The 16,663-nt window shown below is 51.8% G+C and overlaps 1 protein-coding gene across 4 annotated transcripts in view; it reads left to right on the top strand.

The window, feature by feature from the left end:
- GRAMD2A (GRAM domain containing 2A) overlaps positions 1-16,663 on the top strand; it is a 41,048-nt gene that overhangs the window by 22,045 nt on the left and 2,340 nt on the right. The window contains exons 2-11 of one of the 4 annotated variants that reach the window (XM_077939686.1): positions 8,610-8,702; positions 9,546-9,603; positions 9,975-10,050; positions 10,691-10,794; positions 11,424-11,522; positions 11,813-11,884; positions 13,383-13,439; positions 15,058-15,202; positions 15,339-15,535; positions 16,448-16,552. In XM_077939686.1, coding sequence (XP_077795812.1) covers positions 8,610-8,702; positions 9,546-9,603; positions 9,975-10,050; positions 10,691-10,794; positions 11,424-11,522; positions 11,813-11,884; positions 13,383-13,439; positions 15,058-15,202; positions 15,339-15,535; positions 16,448-16,552 — 1,006 coding nt within the window. Of the gene's footprint in view, positions 1-8,609; positions 8,703-9,545; positions 9,604-9,974; positions 10,051-10,690; positions 10,795-11,423; positions 11,523-11,812; positions 11,885-13,382; positions 13,440-15,057; positions 15,203-15,338; positions 15,550-16,447; positions 16,553-16,663 lie in introns of all 4 variants that reach the window. The other 3 variants (XM_015142650.3, XM_077939687.1, XM_077939688.1) reach the window with 3 other exon arrangements.

Here is a 16,663-nt window from a genome sequence, read left to right as displayed (position 1 = left end):
GGCTGAGGCGGGTGGATCACCTGAGGTCAGGAGTTCGAGACCAGCCTGGCCAACATGGTGAAACCTCGTCTTTGCTAAAAATACAATAATTAGCTGGGCATGCTGGCACATGCCTGTAATCCCAGCTACTCACGGGGTTGAGACATGAGAATCTCTTGAACCTGGGAGGTTGAGGCTGCAGTGACCCAAGATTATGCCACTGCCCTCCAACCTGGGTGACAGAATGAGACTCTGTCTCAAAAAGAAAAGAAGCTGAACATACACCTGCCTTATGACCTAGCACTTCTAATCCTAAGTGTTTACCTACAGAAGTGAATATTTGCGTGCACAAGACTGGTAATAGAATTTTCATAGCACTTTCATAAGAGGCAAAAACTGGAAACTGCCCAAATGTCCATCAATAGTAAAATGAATAAATAAATTGTGGTATATCCATATTTCAAATGCATTGCTGAGTAAAAGCAGACAAGTGTGTATGGTATGATTCCATTCATGTAAAGTCCCAAAATAAGCAAAAGCACTCTGGTGCTGGAAGTCAGGATGACGGTTATCCATGGCCAGGAGGGTGTGGCCAATGAAAGTAGAAGCAGCAGCGGGTGGTTCTGGGGGCCTTGTTCCCAGGTGTGTACTCATTTGTGAAATGCATTGAATTGTACATTTACTTAACATGTGCTTTTCTGTATGTAAATAATACTTCAACAACAATTTAATCTATAATTATTTAAATGCTATTCCCAGATATTCTGATTTAACTGGTTTGAGACAGAGCTCAGGCATCATTTTTTTTTTTTTTAAAAGGACTGCAGGCGGAGCACAGTGGCTCATGCCTGTAATCTCAGCACTTTGGAAGGCTGAGGTGGGAGAATTGCTTGAGGCCAGGAGTTCCAGACCAGCCTGGGCAACATAGCAACACCTTATCTCTATAAAAATAAAAAATAAAATAAAAATAGCTGGGCATGGTGGCATACACCTGTAGTTTCAGCTACTTTGGGAGGCTTAGGCAGGAGGATCACTTGAGCCCCAGGAAGTTGAGGCTGTGGTGAGCTATGATTGCACCACTGTGTTCCAGCCTGGGCAACAGAGCAAGACTCCATCTCTTTTTAAAAAAAAAAAAAAAAAAAAAAGCACTGCAGGTGATTCTAATATGCACCCAGCCGGCTACACTTTAGAGCTAAAAGGAGAGTGTCCTTTCGCCCTATAAAGTAGGAGGTGAGCTGAGTGAGAGGTGAGGGTGGCGTGAGGAGACCTTGTCGGGGAGATCTGGAGCAGCCAGTCGGGGGAAGAGTCCCAGGTCCAGCCTACTGAGCTCCAGTTTGCAAAGTTCTATCCAGGACAGATGTCCACAAAGCTTCCTGTCCTTGGATGGCTATTTCCCTGGTTTCTGGGTTTGTACTGTCGGGGCCTGTTGCCATGATGTGTTTTTGTTTGGAAGAGAACAGTGTTGTTTTCAGGTCTCTGCTTGGAGCTCGCTGGGGCCGAGCGTCCTGGCTGGCTGCACAAGAGGGTGGAGCTGTCTTTGGCCTGGCCTTGAGAAGAGTTGGCAGGACCCACAGGGTCCACAAAAAGTCAGCTTGGGAGAGTGCGGTTACCTCCTTGGAGGAGTAGATGCCCAAGGGGACCACCCCACCCCAGCTGTGGGGAAGGCCCTGCCTGTAACCACGTAGGCCCGGCTGAGGTTTGTGCTTCAGCATCAGCCACAGGCTTGGCCACTGCGAGAGGCTTGGATGAGTACTGGAGGGAGGTTTGCCCCGTGGTTAGGAAGGGCTGGGAAGTCTGGGGAAGTGTTGCCAGGGCATGGCCCGCCCAGGGGCGTGCAGCCCACTGGAGACAGGAGGGACCCAGCCTGTGCTTTCACCCAAATACCCCATCCTGCCCAGGCCCTTTATTCTTTCCTTGCGCCTCATACCTCCCACCTGAGTTCCTCTTTGATCAGTCAACCACCCAGGGCTGAGTGCCTTGAGGTACCGGACCAGAGCTCCTGGAGGGAAGGGCTGGGGGACACAGATGTGTAAACAGACAGGCACACTCTGGTGTGGTAAGTGCTGGGGCAGCAGCCTGCAAGAAGCGACAGTGGACCACAGAAGAGGGAGTGAGCCCCTCTGCTGGGGCAAACCAGGGAAGGCTTCACAGAGGTGGTGACATTTCACCTGGGGCTTGAAAGATGACCGGGAACTCCCCAGGTATATAAGCATGAGAAGGGTAAGCAGGTAAGCAGGCAAAGCACATAGGTGTGAAGGGCTGCTGTGGCATGGAAGTGAAGGTGCTGGGCTGCACTGCAGGTGAGGGGATGACCGGGGTGAGGTTGGAAAGCAGGAAGGTCTGGGAGGCCAGCTGAAGAAGTGACGGGAAGTGAAGAAGGAGCATCAGCAGGAGAGTGGCAGGATCAGACCCGGGCCCTAGCTGGCCCTCTGGGCAGTGTGCATGTGGGAGAGAGGCAGGCAGTGTGTACCCGCACAGCTGGAGGCAGGTTCGGTCAGGGAGCTGTTGCCAGCATCTGGGAAAAGGATCGTGGACTGGCTTGCGTGGTGTAGCAGGAATGAGAAAAGAGATGGTTTCATGGGTTATCTCGGGGGTCGGTGGGGAGGACCCGAGGGCTTGATTGGCTGTGGAGGTGGGGAGAAGAATGAGTGGAGTATTCTGGCCTGGGTAACTGTAGGGAGGATAGAGCCTTTCACAGACATTGGATGCCAAGGAGGAAGCAGGCTTGGGGGGCTGCTGCTGAGCTTACATGCATGGATGCATCTAGATGGCAGGGTGTGAAGCTTGGGAGGGTGTGGGTGTCAAGGTTACAGAGTTAGACTTGGGAGTGACTGCCTGGTGTGGGTATTTGGAGCCCGGGGGAGGTGTGCAGAGCAGAGTGCCTGTATCAGGTGCACCACGAGGCCCCTAGACTCCTGTGTATCTGGGCTCCCACTCGTTGCCCTCTCCTCTCCTGCCCTGTCTCCCCATTCTTGACATCTCCCTGTGCTGGTGCCATTCTTGCCCTCTGGCAGCTTCTCAGGCTGAGGAGCTCCCTACCTGCCTCATGATGCGAAAAGAGAGTATTTTTGCTGCCTGGGGCTGGAGAGCACGCAGACACCTGCTGTGCCCCCTAGGGAGGGGCCTTCCTGCCTTCAGACCAGGCTTAGCTGGGGGAAGGGGCCTCATCAGAGGATTTCCAATCTTTTGTACCCCCTTTAATGTCAAAATACTGCCACTCCCCTGCTCCACACCTCTCCTGACAGAAATTAGAGTTTTTTGTGGCTTCTAGGACTCCTGACATGAACTCCACAGCTGGGGCGTGGGGACGGGACGGGACGGGACAGGACAGGACGGGATGGGACAGAGCGGGAGGAGATGTGGTTCACGACCCACAGGGCATGAACACCTAGCGTGAGAAAAAGTCTATGACTAGAGTCTACAGTGGCTGCCCGCAGGGTGGGCGACCAGGCTGAGCCCTGTGCTCTTAAAGCCTCCTCCTTTGCCCTCTGGGTTGGGGCCCAGCTGGTCACTGGCTGTCCCCTGCCTGACTGGTTCTGCTGGTGCGTGCTCAGTGACCACTCTGCCCTGTACTTCTTCAAGTGGCACTGCTCCCATTTCTTTTCTTTTCTTTTTTTTTTTTTTTTGAGGCGGAGTTTCACTCTTGTTGTCCAGGCTGGAGTGCAATGGCACCATCTCAGCTCACCGCAACCTCCGCCTCCCAGGTTCAAGCAATTGTCCTGCCTCAGCCTCCCTAGTAGCTGGGATTATAGGCATGTGCCACCAGGCCCAGCTAATTTTGTATTTTTAGTAAAGACGGGGTTTCTCCATGTTGGTCAGGCTGGTCTCGAACTCCCAACCTCAGGTGATCCACCCGCCTCGGCCTCCCAAAGTGCTGGGATTACAGGCATGAGCCACTGAACCCGGCCTCTTTATTTTCATTTGTCAAAATAAACACTACAGAGGAGAAGATACAACTATTTAGTGGAAAGTGAATGAAGATTGTTTTGCGAGCACTGCAGGTTTCCTCATTTTGGCCATAGGAAGGGTCTCTGAGCCAAGAGCATTATCAGCAGAGAGACAGGAGGAACTGGCTTCAATGGATAAACATAAAGGAGTGGCTTGTAACCATCCCCTTGATCACGTGTAAAGGAGTTGGCTTTTTTTTTTTTTTTTTTGAGACGGAGTCTCGCTCTGTCGCCCAGGCTGGAGTGCAGTGGCCAGATCTCAGCTCACTGCAAGCTCCGCCTCCCGGGTTTTTTTTTTTTTTTTTAAAGACAGAATTTCACTCTGGTTGCCTAGGCTGGACTGGAGTGCAATGGTGCGATCTCGGCTCACTGCAAGCTCCGCCTCCTGGGTTCAAGTGATTTTCCTGCCTCAGCCCCTTGAGTAGCTGAGATTACAGGTGCCCGCCACCATGCCCAGCTAATCGTTGTATTTTTAGTAGAGATGGGTTTTCACCATGTTGGCCAGACTGGTCTTGAACTCCTGACCTCGGGTGATCCACCTGCCTCAGCCTCTCAAAGTGCTGGGAGCCTGCCTGCAGATCAGGCTCAGCCACCACGCCCAGCCAGGAGTTGGCTTTTAATTTAAAGAGACTTGAGAGTTGGCCGGGCTTGGTGGCTGAGCCTGGTCTGAAGGCAGGAAAGCCCCTCCCCAGAGTTGTTGTGAGCGCCTGCTGCATGCTCAGCACTGGACTCAGGGGATTCAGTGAAGGACTAGGCGGAGTCTGTGCACCTCCAGGGGCTCACAGACTCTGAAGCAGTGTGACAGATGCTGAGAGGAGACTTCCCATCAGGGTGCTGTGAGTGTCTGAAGCAGAGACTCCTCACCTAGGCTGGGGGAGGGCTGAGGGAAAGCTTCTCTCCCTGAGAAAGTCACATTTGAACCTAAGGATGTGTTTGGTTTGGAATCCATGCAAAGACATGATTATCTATGCAAGATTAGATAATCCATACAAGATTATAATTATGCCAGTTTCTAAGGCTCAGCTTCCTTTTCTCTAGGAACCCCACTGTGAATATTTCAGATCTGTGCATCCTCTGAGCTCCTGCTGTCCTGAGAACTTGAGTCACACTCTCAAGCAACAGGCTCCCTGCCTCTGAAAGTACTGTCTAAGCTCCTTCCCATTGTCATCCCATTCTATCCCTCGTCCATCCTTTAGGCTAGAGTGCAGGTTCTTTAGAGCTGAGCCTACAGGATTTTTCCCTGGCAGCCCCATGGGTTGACTGCCAGGCTCACGCTGTAACGGCTCAGTGGTCTGATTTGTGTATGCTGCTCCTCCAAGGACTGTCCTGTGAGAGGACTTAGACCAAGCGAGAAACATACATGGAAATAGATGGAATCTACCACACAGTAATTACACACAGACACAGCAGAAATAGCACAGACAAAAGAGAAATGACAAATTGGGGGAAAATATCACAAAAACGATAAACTAAGGATTAACATTCTCAATAAAGAATTTACAGGTCAGACATGGTGGCTCATGCCTGTAATCCCAGCACTTTGGGAGGCCAAGGCAGTTGAATCACCTGAGATCAGGAGTTCAAGACCAGACTGCCCAACATGGTGAAACCCCATCTCTACTAAAAAAACAAAAACAAAAACAAAAAAATATATACACACACACACACACATATACATATATGTACACACATACACACACATATAAATTAGCCAGATGTGGTGGCAGGCTTCTGTAATCCCAGCTACTCAGGAGACTGAGGCATGAGAATCGCTTGAACCTGGGAGGTGGAGGTTGCAGTGAGCTGAGATCACGCCATTGCACTCCAGCTTGGGTGTCAGAGTGAGACTCTGTCTCAAAAAAAAAAAAAAGAAAGCTAGACATGGTGGCTCACACCTGTAATCCCAGCACTTTGGGAAGCTGAGGTGGGATGACTGAGCTTAGGAGTTTAGGACCAGCCTGGACAACACAGTGAGACCACCCCCTACAAAAAAATGAAAAACAGCCTGGCGTGGTGGCGGAGGCCTATAGTCCCAGCTACTTGGGACGCTGAGGTGGGAGGATCACTTGAGGTCTGGAGGTTGAGGCTGCAGTGAGCCAAGATTGTGCCACTGTACTCTAGCCTGGGCGACAGAGTGAAACCCTGTCTCAAAAAAAAAAAAAAAGGCTGGACACGGTGGCTCATGCCTGTAATCCCAGCACTTTGGGAGGCCAAGGCAGGGGGATTACAAGGTCAGGAGTTCGAGACTAGCCTGGTCAATATGGTGAAACCCTGTCTCTACTAAAAAATACAAAATTAGTCGGGTGCAGTGACACACGCCTGTAGTCCCAGCTACTTGGGAGGCTGAGGCAGGAGAAGCACTGGAACCCAGGAGGCAGAGGTTGCAGTGAGCCGAGATCCCGACACTGGACTCCAGCCTAGGCAACAGCAAGACACCATCTCAAAAAAAAAAAAAAAAAAAGGCCAGTAACAATTTATACAAATGAAGAAAGAACTTCAATACAAACGAAGAAAGAATTTCACCTGTGAATTGTCTATAAGACAATGAAATTCTAGTGGTTAATAATTATTTGGAAAAAAAGTGTTCAACCTACCAGTAAGCAGAAATACAAATGAAGACAACATATTTTCACCTATCAGATTTGCAAAGGTGAGTGAGAGACAATATCCAGAGAAGGGCCTGAATATCGGGAAACAGGCACGCTCATATCGTGCTGATGCCTGGGTTAACTGGAATAGTATCTGTTCATTCTTTTTTTTTTTTTTTTTTTTGAGATGGAGTCTCGCTCTATAGCCCAGGCTGGAGTGCAGTAGTGCCATCTTGGCTCACCGCAACCTCCACCTCTTGGGTTCAAGCAGTTCTCTGTCTCAGCCTCCTGAGTAGCTGGGACCACAGACGTCCGCCACCACAACTGGCTACTTTTTTTGTATTTTTAGTAGAGACAGGGTTTCACTATCTTGGCCAGGCTGGTCTTGAACTCCTGACCTTGTGATCCGCCTGCCTCAGCTTCCCAAAGTGCTGGGATTACAGGCGTGAGCCACCGCGCCTGGCCTGCATCTGTTCATTCTCAATCCACTAATTTCACTTCTGAGAATCTATCCTAGGAATGGACAGTGAGTGACATGGGAAATTTCTCATGAAATCAGGTTAAGCCACAGAAGTAGGGTACACAAATTATAGATTATATAACCATTTGTATAGGTTATATATTTATCATACATTTTTTCTTTGGGTGATTTTTGGGGAATCTTTCTTATAGGTGATTTTGATCTTATATTTTTCATATTTTCTATAATGAGCTTTAAAAATCAAGGGGAAAAAAAACCTCTGTGAAATGTGACGTGATGGAACCAAATAAATCCAGAAATCAACTTTGAGAGTCAAGTCTCTAACAAAATCTGTCACTTCACAAGATTGTTGTAGGTATATGTTGATATGTGTGGCAAAATCCTCTCTAAGGTGGAGGACAGAGGTAACCAGGCCACATGGCCATGGCTGGACTGATTTTGTGGGTGAGGTCACTGGCTGTTCACTGTAGTACCGGACACAGCCTGTCCCTCGGCAGGACTCAGTTTCATAATCTGTACAATGGTATGGTGGGAGGGGGTGAGGCTAAATCAGTCTCTGAGGGTCCTGGCAGATCTTAGGCTGATGCAATAACTCTGTTCTTGAAGAAGAGAACTTTGGCTGGCCTCAGACACAGAGCGGAGTGTGACTGAGCACTGAGATTTGTAGGTTCCAGGCTCCAGCTCCTAATATGCTGTGGGACCACTGCACATGACCTTGTTACCTGTTCCTGACCACCATACTGCCCCAGTGTGGCCGTGTTTCTTGGCCATCCTCTCTCTCGGTCAGCCCCTGCGCCCACTCGGTTGGAGCTGGTTTGATGGCTCAGGCTTTATTGATGTGAAGCCTGGAGGAGCGTTTCTTTGGAGGAAGCCAGGGTAACGATTCTTTGGAGCATTTAGTGGAGGCAGGAACTCAAAGGCCATTGGAGAGCCCTACCTGCCCAGGGAGAAAGGATCTGTTCCCTCCCATGCTGTCCCTCAGGGACATTTTTGAGATGGTTTGGCTCTCATCACCAAGCTGTCCTGACTGTTGGAGGTGACTGAGGCCACTTCCTGGTATAAGACGGCTCCTCTCCTCCTGGCCACACTCACCTGCAGGCGGACGGGCGTCCACCTCCCACACCTTCAGCGCATTAGCTCCTGGGCTTCGTTTGATAAGGCCTCCTGTGCTCAGCCTCCTTTCCTGGAACCTGATGGTTTACAGTCACGCTGCGCGGGTACTTTGGACACTTTTGTTCTCGGCATAAGCAAGTCTCAGGGTCCTCCCTCTCAGTGTGCCTCCTCAAGGGTGGGGCTAGAGGCCTCACTCAGCCTGGCCTACGAGCTGCCTGGCACTGGAGATGAGGTAGACAGGTTGATTTTCCTCCCAGCCCAGGCATAAGCAGAACTTCTGGCTTCTGGGAAACATGCTGTGTGAGACCCCCAATTCCATCAGCCATCCCAGAACCTCTGCCTGTGCCGCTGCCTCTGAACTGTGACATCTTCAGTGTCACCCTCAATACCAGGGCCAGTCTTGGGTGGGGGACAGAGGCAGCGGCCCTGGGCATGGTGGGGCTGGTGGGGAAAGGTGTCCTCATGAAGCCCCCTTACTGATGTGGGCCTGTTTTTCCCTAGCAACCAACAAATGCACGGAAAGACAGCTTCTCTGAAGAGTGCTGTGCCCTGCAAAGAGAAACCAGACAGAGTTGAGGAGCCCCCGGACTACAGGTGAGGACCCCTTTCCCAGTCGGAGATACACACAGACTTAGGGGTGGGAAGCCCTCAGGAGGTGACCTGTTTGTAAGAAGACCTCAAGGCTGAGCCGGGCCCCTTTGTAGGTCTGTGAGGTCAGGCACAGGCTGCCCCAGGCTTCTTCCTCCCGCCCCTCAGGGCTGTCCCAGTGCACTGGGACCTAGCAGAGTCCATGCTTCTCGGGTTTCCAGCCTCCTCCCTGCTCACCTGTGCCCTGGGCCAACCCAGACAAGGCAAAGGTTTACCTTTTTTCTCAGCGTCATCCCCCTTTCCCAATGTGGTAGCCTCAGTCAGGTCAGGTGAGTCTGTGCCAAGCTTCCCGCAGCAGAGCTCAGGCCACAGGGAGGAGGCGGCAGGGAGGGCAGTCCTGCTGGCATCATGGCCTGCGGCCAGGCCCCGGAGCTGTGAGTCTGACACCTTCACCTTACCCACACCCCAAACTGTCCCTATTCCGGCACTGCCTGCTCCCCTGCTTACCCCTTGACCAGAGAAATGGGACAGGGTCTTTGACACCCAGGTGGGCAGCTCCTCAGCATCTCTGGGAGACTGGGCGCACGTCCTGGAGATGCTGCTCACTCGCATCGGGGAAGGTGGGCCCTTGGCGACCCCTCCCTGCCTCCCGCAGTGCCCTCCCCCAGGGATGAGCTGTATAGCTGTGTTCTTTCTGTACTTGTCATTTTGCTGTGTCCCCTAGAGAAGGGCCCTAGTCTCCGATCTCTGCCCCAAGCTTCTGGCTCAAGGCCAGGGCAGAATTGGCACTGAGTACGCATGGGCAGGACTGGGGTTCCTTGTCCCCAAAATGGAATGTCTCCTTTGCAGTCCGCACTGGCCAGAAGGCTTGAAGGGTGAAGAGATAAAGAAGTGTGGCCGAGAAGGGGTAAGTCTGGAGGCTGACTTCTCACTATTCACCCAGGAAGGGGTCCTGGGCTGCCAGAATTCAGTGACTTTTGGCGCCTTGGCCACCAGGCCGGTCATCAGGAAATCAGGAAGCCTCAATGGGTGTCCCTTCCTGGGTGGGAGTAGGGTGTCCCCTTCTGCTAATACAAGCTGCCTGTCAGGACCAGCAGCACCAGGAGACAAGCTGTGCTTGGCACACAGCCCTCCATACTCACTGGCTGCTTACTAGCTGCCTCATGCTAAGTCCCCAGCATGGGCCGGGGGGCTGTGGCATTTCCTGTTGGCTGGAGCAGGGCCCCTTTGGCGGTCTCACCTCCCAGGGCTTCTCAGACGCAGCCTGTGTGTTTGCAGATAACACTGAATAAATACAACCAGCAATACCACAAGCTGTTTAAGGATGTTCCCTTGGAGGAAGTGGTTCTCAAAGGTGAGCTGTCTCCCTGGTATAGCTGGTTAGGCACCCAGAGTGCCTGGGGCCAGGGACCTCTGCTCTGGAGCCTCCAAAGCATGACTTAGAAATGGGAACTGGCTGTCCTTTAGATGTGGACCACTCCCCCAGAATGTGAGAAGACAGGGCTGGTTTGGGACATAGCATTGCATTTTTGAAGGTTTTCTTGGGGAAACGTCAGGGCTTCGGAATCTTGTGTCTGTTCTGCTCTTACCGGTGACTTCTTCCCTGCTCTGGCCTCTCACTGAGCATGTGGGGGCATTTGCACAATCAAGGCCCTCAGGGCAGAGCAGAGCAGGGAAAGGTCAGGGATTCTGCCTGAGGTTGTGAGATTGCAGGCTCGGAGATCAGGGCAGGAACTTGCCTGGACCCTCTGGAGCATGGGTGGAGAAGGAAGAAACATCCAGCAGGCTGGTGGAGTGGAGGGGCAGTCAGGAGAAGGACCCTTCAATGCTGGGGAATGGACTGTTTGGGGTTTGGGGTCTGTGGTGGGGAAGGGGGAGTCTGAGGAAGATGGGTCCTGAGGCTGGACTCTGGACTCCACAGTGTGAGGACCCACGTCCTGGGGCTTCCTGGGCTGACCTTGCTTATGGCCATTTTCTCTCCTGTGACATCCTAGTGTGCTCCTGTGCCCTCCAGAGGGACCTCCTTCTCCAGGGCCGGCTCTACATCTCCCCCAACTGGCTCTGCTTCCATGCCAGCCTCTTTGGCAGGGATATCAAGGTAGTAATGAGTGGTAAGGGCTGCCATGATCCTGTGAGGGGAGAGCCAGCCTCATGCCTCAAAGTCATGCCTATCTCTCTGCATGCTGGGCCCCGGGTGGAGCCCCTTGCTGGTTGGATGAGCAGCTTTGAGGCATCCCATCCAGTGTCCAGTAAAGTCCTGCCCCTTCTGAAACAGGGGCCCCAATGTGGACCCCACATCTGGCCTGAGCTGGCCTGAACAGTTCACAGCCAAATCATTCTGCCTCTGGGTATTTCAGAAATGCTTTGAGAATTAGAGCGGGATGTCACATTTAGGGGGAGCCATAGCTGTGGCCAAGAAGTAGCCTATGGAGCTCCATTACTAGGGTATGAGATTTGCCAGAGCCACCATCCTTGGCCTCCTGGATAACAGGGATCATACCTATGTGACAGCCAAGAGTGACACGTCCTGCCAAGGCTGGGGCAGGGTGGCAGGCACAACCGGAAGGGGAGCCTGGCTGAGAAGGTAGAAGGCTCAGACACTTCCCCACATGGGGCCAGGCTCCTCCATGTGGCCATGCTGGGCTCACAGCTGGGTCCCTATACAGGGAGCAAAGGGACCATGTCCTTGGGGGTTAGTCCTGAGAGAAGCATCCCTCTCCCTCTCAGGTGGTCATTCCTGTGGTGTCTGTGCAAATGATCAAAAAACACAAGATGGCACGGCTCCTTCCCAATGGACTGGCCATCACCACCAACACCAGCCAGAAGGTCAGTGCACTGGGCCGGCGCTTCCTTGTCAGTCTCCTGCTCCCAGCCCCAGCAGCCCATAGTCTGACTTGGGCACATTCCCAGGTCTTTATTTCACCCCACCCTGCAGCTCTCCAGTACGTATTTCAGGCCATACAACAAGTTGGAAGAGAAGCTCCTAGGCAGAGCTCCTATTGGCTCTCACGGCCTGATACTCCTGTGGGCCTGTGCCCAATCCAGGAGCGGGCTGGCTGGCACAGCAAGGGGTCTCATCTCACCCTATCGCTATCTGTTTTCTTTCCATATCCCAGTATATCTTTGTGTCACTGCTCTCCCGGGACAGTGTATATGACCTGCTGAGGAGAGTCTGCACCCACCTACAGGTATGGAGCTTGGGAGCAGGAAGGCCAGGGAGGTCTCTCAGGCCTGGATGCAGGTGGACAAGGGTGTTGGGGGAGGTTGCCCATCTCTCCAGCATAGGGAACAGGGCAGGGAGAGGGGAGTTAAAGGCTCAGGCTCAATGTACAAGAGACAGTACTTGGATTGTGTGTCTATGCTTGCAAGCATGTCTTTGAGGCCAGTGGGCCCCCGTGTGTCCCCATATACAGATGCTCCTTGTACATGGGCTTATGTCCCATAAACCCAACAAAAGTTGAAAATATCATAAGTCAAAAATGCACTTAATAGAGGTACACATTACCTACGGAACATCATAGCTTAGCCTCACCTCAAACATCTCAGAATGTTTTCATTAGCCTAGAGCTGGGCAAAATCATCTCAGACAAGGCCGGGCGCGGTGGCTCAAGCCTGTAATCCCAGCACTTTGGGAGGCCGAGACGGGCGGATCACGAGGTCAGGAGATCGAGACCATCCTGGCGAACACGGTGAAACCCTGTCTCTACTAAAAAATACAAAAAAAACTAGCCAGGCGAGGTGGTGGGCGCCTGTAGTCCCAGCTACTCGGGAGGCTGAGGCAGGAGAATGGCGGAAACCTGGGAGGCGGAGCTTGCAGTGAGCTGAGATCCGGCCACTGCAATCCAGCCTGGGCGACAGAGCCAGACTCCATCTCAAAAAAAAAAAAAAAAAAAAAAAAAATCATCTCAGACAAAGCCTGTTTTATAATATAACTTATTGAATCCTGTACTGAATGTGAAAAACGGCTGTATGGTCCCAGCACTTTGGGAGGCCGAGGCAGGTGGATTACCTGAGGTCAAGAGTTCGAGACCAGCCTGGCCAACATAGTGAAACGCTGTCTTTACTAAAAATACAAAAATTAGCCGGGTGTGGTGGCAGGCACCTGTAATCCCAGCTACTTGGGAGGCTGAGGCAGGAGAATCACTCAAACCCGGGAGGAGGAGGTTGCAGTGAGCTGAGATTACGCCATTGCACTCCAATCTGGGTGACAAGAGCAAGACTCCATCTCAAAAAAAAAAAAAAAAACCAACCAGAATGGCTATATAGGTACTTGAAGTACGGTTTCTACAGAAAGCGTATCATTTTTGTACCATCATGAAGTTGAAAAATCCTAAGTGGAACCATCGTAAGTCAGGGACCATCTGTATGTCCAGGGCCTCACTTGTGCTTCCTTAATGCACAGATAGGAACGTGTAGCTGCTTCCCAACATGCCCTGTGACTCTCTCTGGCCTATGGTGAGGAAGAGGGGAGGGGTGGGGCAGCAGGTGGGAGAGTAAGTTGCCTGGGGTTTGCCTTCTGCTCCAGCATTAAATAGGGGGCCCCCTATAGACCCTGGGAGCTGGGCTTCACCTGACACAAAGTGGCTTATCTGGAGGTAAAGCTCTCTTGGAGAGAGCTGATGCTTCCTCATGCCTGACCTTGCCTGTTCCAGATGGAAAAGTGACTGCTTTCCCTTTCCTCCTCAGCCTTCCAGCAAGAAGAGTCTGAGTGTAAGAGAATTTCCAGGGAAACCTGAGACTCTGGTGAGAGCTGAAACTGGGAGCAAAGACTGCTGGACTGACAGTGCCTGGAGCTCTGAGGCTTCTGGGCCTCCCAGGGGGGGCCCACAATGCAAATGCAGAACTGGGGCACCAGGCTCAAGAGCCAGTGGCTCTATTATGCCAGGGCATCTCCTAAACTTGCTGCACCATAATGCAGACCCACCAGGGCCTCAGCAGATAGGCTTTCTTTTTTCTTCCTTTTTTTTTTTTTTTTTTTTTTTTTGCGACAGAGTCTTGCTATGTCACCCATGCTACAGTGCAGTGGCAACATCTCAGCTCACTGCAACCTTCACCTCCTGGGTTCAAGTGATTCTCCTGCCTCACCCTCCCAAGTAGCTGGGATTACAGGCACTTGCCATCACACCCAGCTAATTTTTATATTTTTAGTAGAGATAAGGTTTCACCATGTTGGCCAGGCTGATCTTGAACTCCTGGCCTCAAGTGATATACTGGCCTCCACCTCCCAAAGTGCTGGGATTATAGGCGTGAGTCACCGTGCCTGGCCGATAGGCTGATTTTCTGAGTAGAACAGAAGTTCAAGCCCCAAAACACTGGCCAGGTTGGGTTGCACACCTGTACAGATGCAGGGCCAGTGGCCCATCCTCTTTTCTTCAGCTGAGTCAAGATGGCCTTCAAGGGGATAAAGATGTCCCTGGGAGCTGGGTGCAGTGGCTCATGCCTGTAATCCTAGCAATCTGGGAGGCCAAAGCAGGAGGATGGCTTGAGCCCAGAAGTTTAAGACCAGCCTGGGCAGCATAGTAAGACCCTGTCTCAATAAAAATACAACAAATAGCAGAGCATGGTGGCACACACCTGTAGTCCCAGCTTCCCAGGAGGCTGAGATAGGAGGATCACTTGAGCATGGGAGGTTGAGGCTGCAGTGAGCCAAGATCACAACACTGTATTTCAGCCTGGGCAACAGAGAGAGACCCTGTCAAAAAAAATAAAAGATGTCCCTAGGGCAGAACTCCAAAGACTATCCTTATAGAACCCAGACAGACTTATTTTAGATTTGCCAAAGATCCAGAAGTTTCCTTTGGCAGCTGGGGCCCTGGGTAGGCAGAGCTGAGTTTCTAGGGCAGGGATGGGGTAGAAATGACCCTAGGGTGTTTGAAGACTCCTTCAGTAACTATTAGTGGTTAACCAAGCATGTGATATGCATAATACCATGTGCCGGATAGAAGGTGAAGTTCCCATTTTTGTGGATGGGGACCCTAAGTTCTTCCTGCTGAGGTTAGGGCTTGGGATAGAAGGAGCCAGAACTTATCCTACCTAAGACATGTTGTGCTGAGCTTTCTTGGCTCAGATCTGAGCATGTATCTGGGTTGCCTCACATCTAAGATCCCACTGTGGTTCTACACTAGCAGTGTTCAAGGACATCACTTCCTGGCAGAATAGCTAGTCACAGCAAGGGAGCAGAGAGGAGAGGCATATGGTTGCTGTAGCAACTGCCCTCCCCACTTGTACCTGCTTCCATCCCTGGCTAGGCATCTATATTTGGTAATATTTGGAGAAAACTCTGATAAACCTGGTGTGGGCTCCTTAGGGCAAGTGAGTTCCCAAGGGCCATGGTAAGATAGCTTCTCCTGTCTTACTGCAGGAAGTCCTCATCCCTGAGATGAAGTGGAGAAAGGTATGCCCTTCCTCCAGGTCCCTGTCTCTACCAGACAACATCCCTTGTATCCCTCCAGCATCCGTGGACTCCACAGACAGTTTCTTCCCCTCCAGGAAGCCTTCAAGGTCTGGTAAGTTTGGGGGGCTTGTCCATAGCAACTACTTGCAAAGGCCAGACTTTCTGTCTTCCCAGTTCCATATAAAGGGCTCACCACAGCCAGCAGGGCTTCTGGGAGCTGATTTTTTTTTTTCTCCAAATCCATATAGAAAAATCAAGAACCCAAGTAGCTTCAGAAAACGGTGGGAAGTGGGCATGGCCCATGCCGGGCTGGGGTCCTGCCTGCCCTAAGAAGATGCCAAACTGCTCTCCCACTGCAAAGAATGCTGTCTATGAGGAGGATGAGCTGGAGGAGGAGCCCAGGAGCACTGGGGAGCTGACACTGTGGGATTACCGGCTCCTCAAGGTCTTCTTTGTGCTGTAGGTGACTATACTGGGGAGGGGGACAGACCCACCTGCATGTCTAGGTGTTTGCAACAAGGGCCTTGGAGTGTGGGGAGTTCACTATTCAGAACCGGGAGGAAGGTTCTGAGTCAAATTCAAGTTCTTGGGTGGTATTTGAAGGCCATGTGGCATGCCCTTCTGTAGCAAGAGAAAGGATCTCCAGTTTTTATTCTTGAAACCTTGTAATTTAGGGTTAAGACTATTTGGTGGACAGGGGCAGGATATGGACATGTTGAAAAGAGGAAAAGCTGCATAGGATTTGGGAGAAGGAGGGCCAGGAAAATTGGAGAGAGAGAGGAAAAGCATGGCCTCTCCACTGCCCACCACTAGGGTAGCTTCTGGAACCCCTGACTTGTCTCTACCTCTGTCTAAGGACCAGTAGAGCAGTGAGCATCGTGGGAAGTGACATGAACAGCCAGCCCCTGCTTTCCCTCACCTTAGCTCATCAGCCTCCTCTGGCTCTGCTAGCCGAGTTTTGACCATCAACATCAGCACCTGCTGGGGGGAATGGGCCCAACGCCTAGGGGGTCATCATCATGGCCTCCCAGAGGAGGCACAGGAAGGACCATGGTGGCTAGTGAGAGGGAGGGTAGGATGACTGTTCTGGCTGTCTGGCCAGAGCTCCCTCCAGGGCTCAGCTGAAGGGCCCAGAGCTCTAGCTGGGCTGTGAGGACGACACTTCCATGGGGAAGTCTCAAGACCCTTACATGGCCTCTGGGAGGAAAGATGCTGAGGCCTGAACTGGCTGCAGGACAAAGGGCTCTTTAATTCTTCCAACTGCAGGGGTAGCTTGGTTCCCACTGTTTGTGGTGAACTTCCAGAAATGCTCTTTCTGTGGAAGAAATATTCAATTCCGTATTGTCCCTTTCTCCAGGATCTGCTTCCTGGTCATGTCCTCATCCTATCTGGCGTTCCGTATTTCTCGGCTAGAGCAGCAGTTATGCACCTTGAGTTGGAACGGCCCAGTCCCTGGGCACAGGTGAGGCCTTTTCTCTTCCTAATACTTCTGATATTGAGGGTTGAGGACAGGGGCCAAGAACCTCAGGCCAGGCTGCCTGGCTGGACTTGGTCCTGTTTTGAGCTGACTTCT

Source organism: Macaca mulatta, chromosome 7, assembly GCF_049350105.2.
Source record: "Macaca mulatta isolate MMU2019108-1 chromosome 7, T2T-MMU8v2.0, whole genome shotgun sequence".
Lineage (NCBI taxonomy): Eukaryota > Metazoa > Chordata > Mammalia > Primates > Cercopithecidae > Macaca > Macaca mulatta.
The sequence above is the reverse complement of the archived record's forward strand: the minus strand, read 5'-3'. Positions and strand labels throughout refer to the sequence as shown.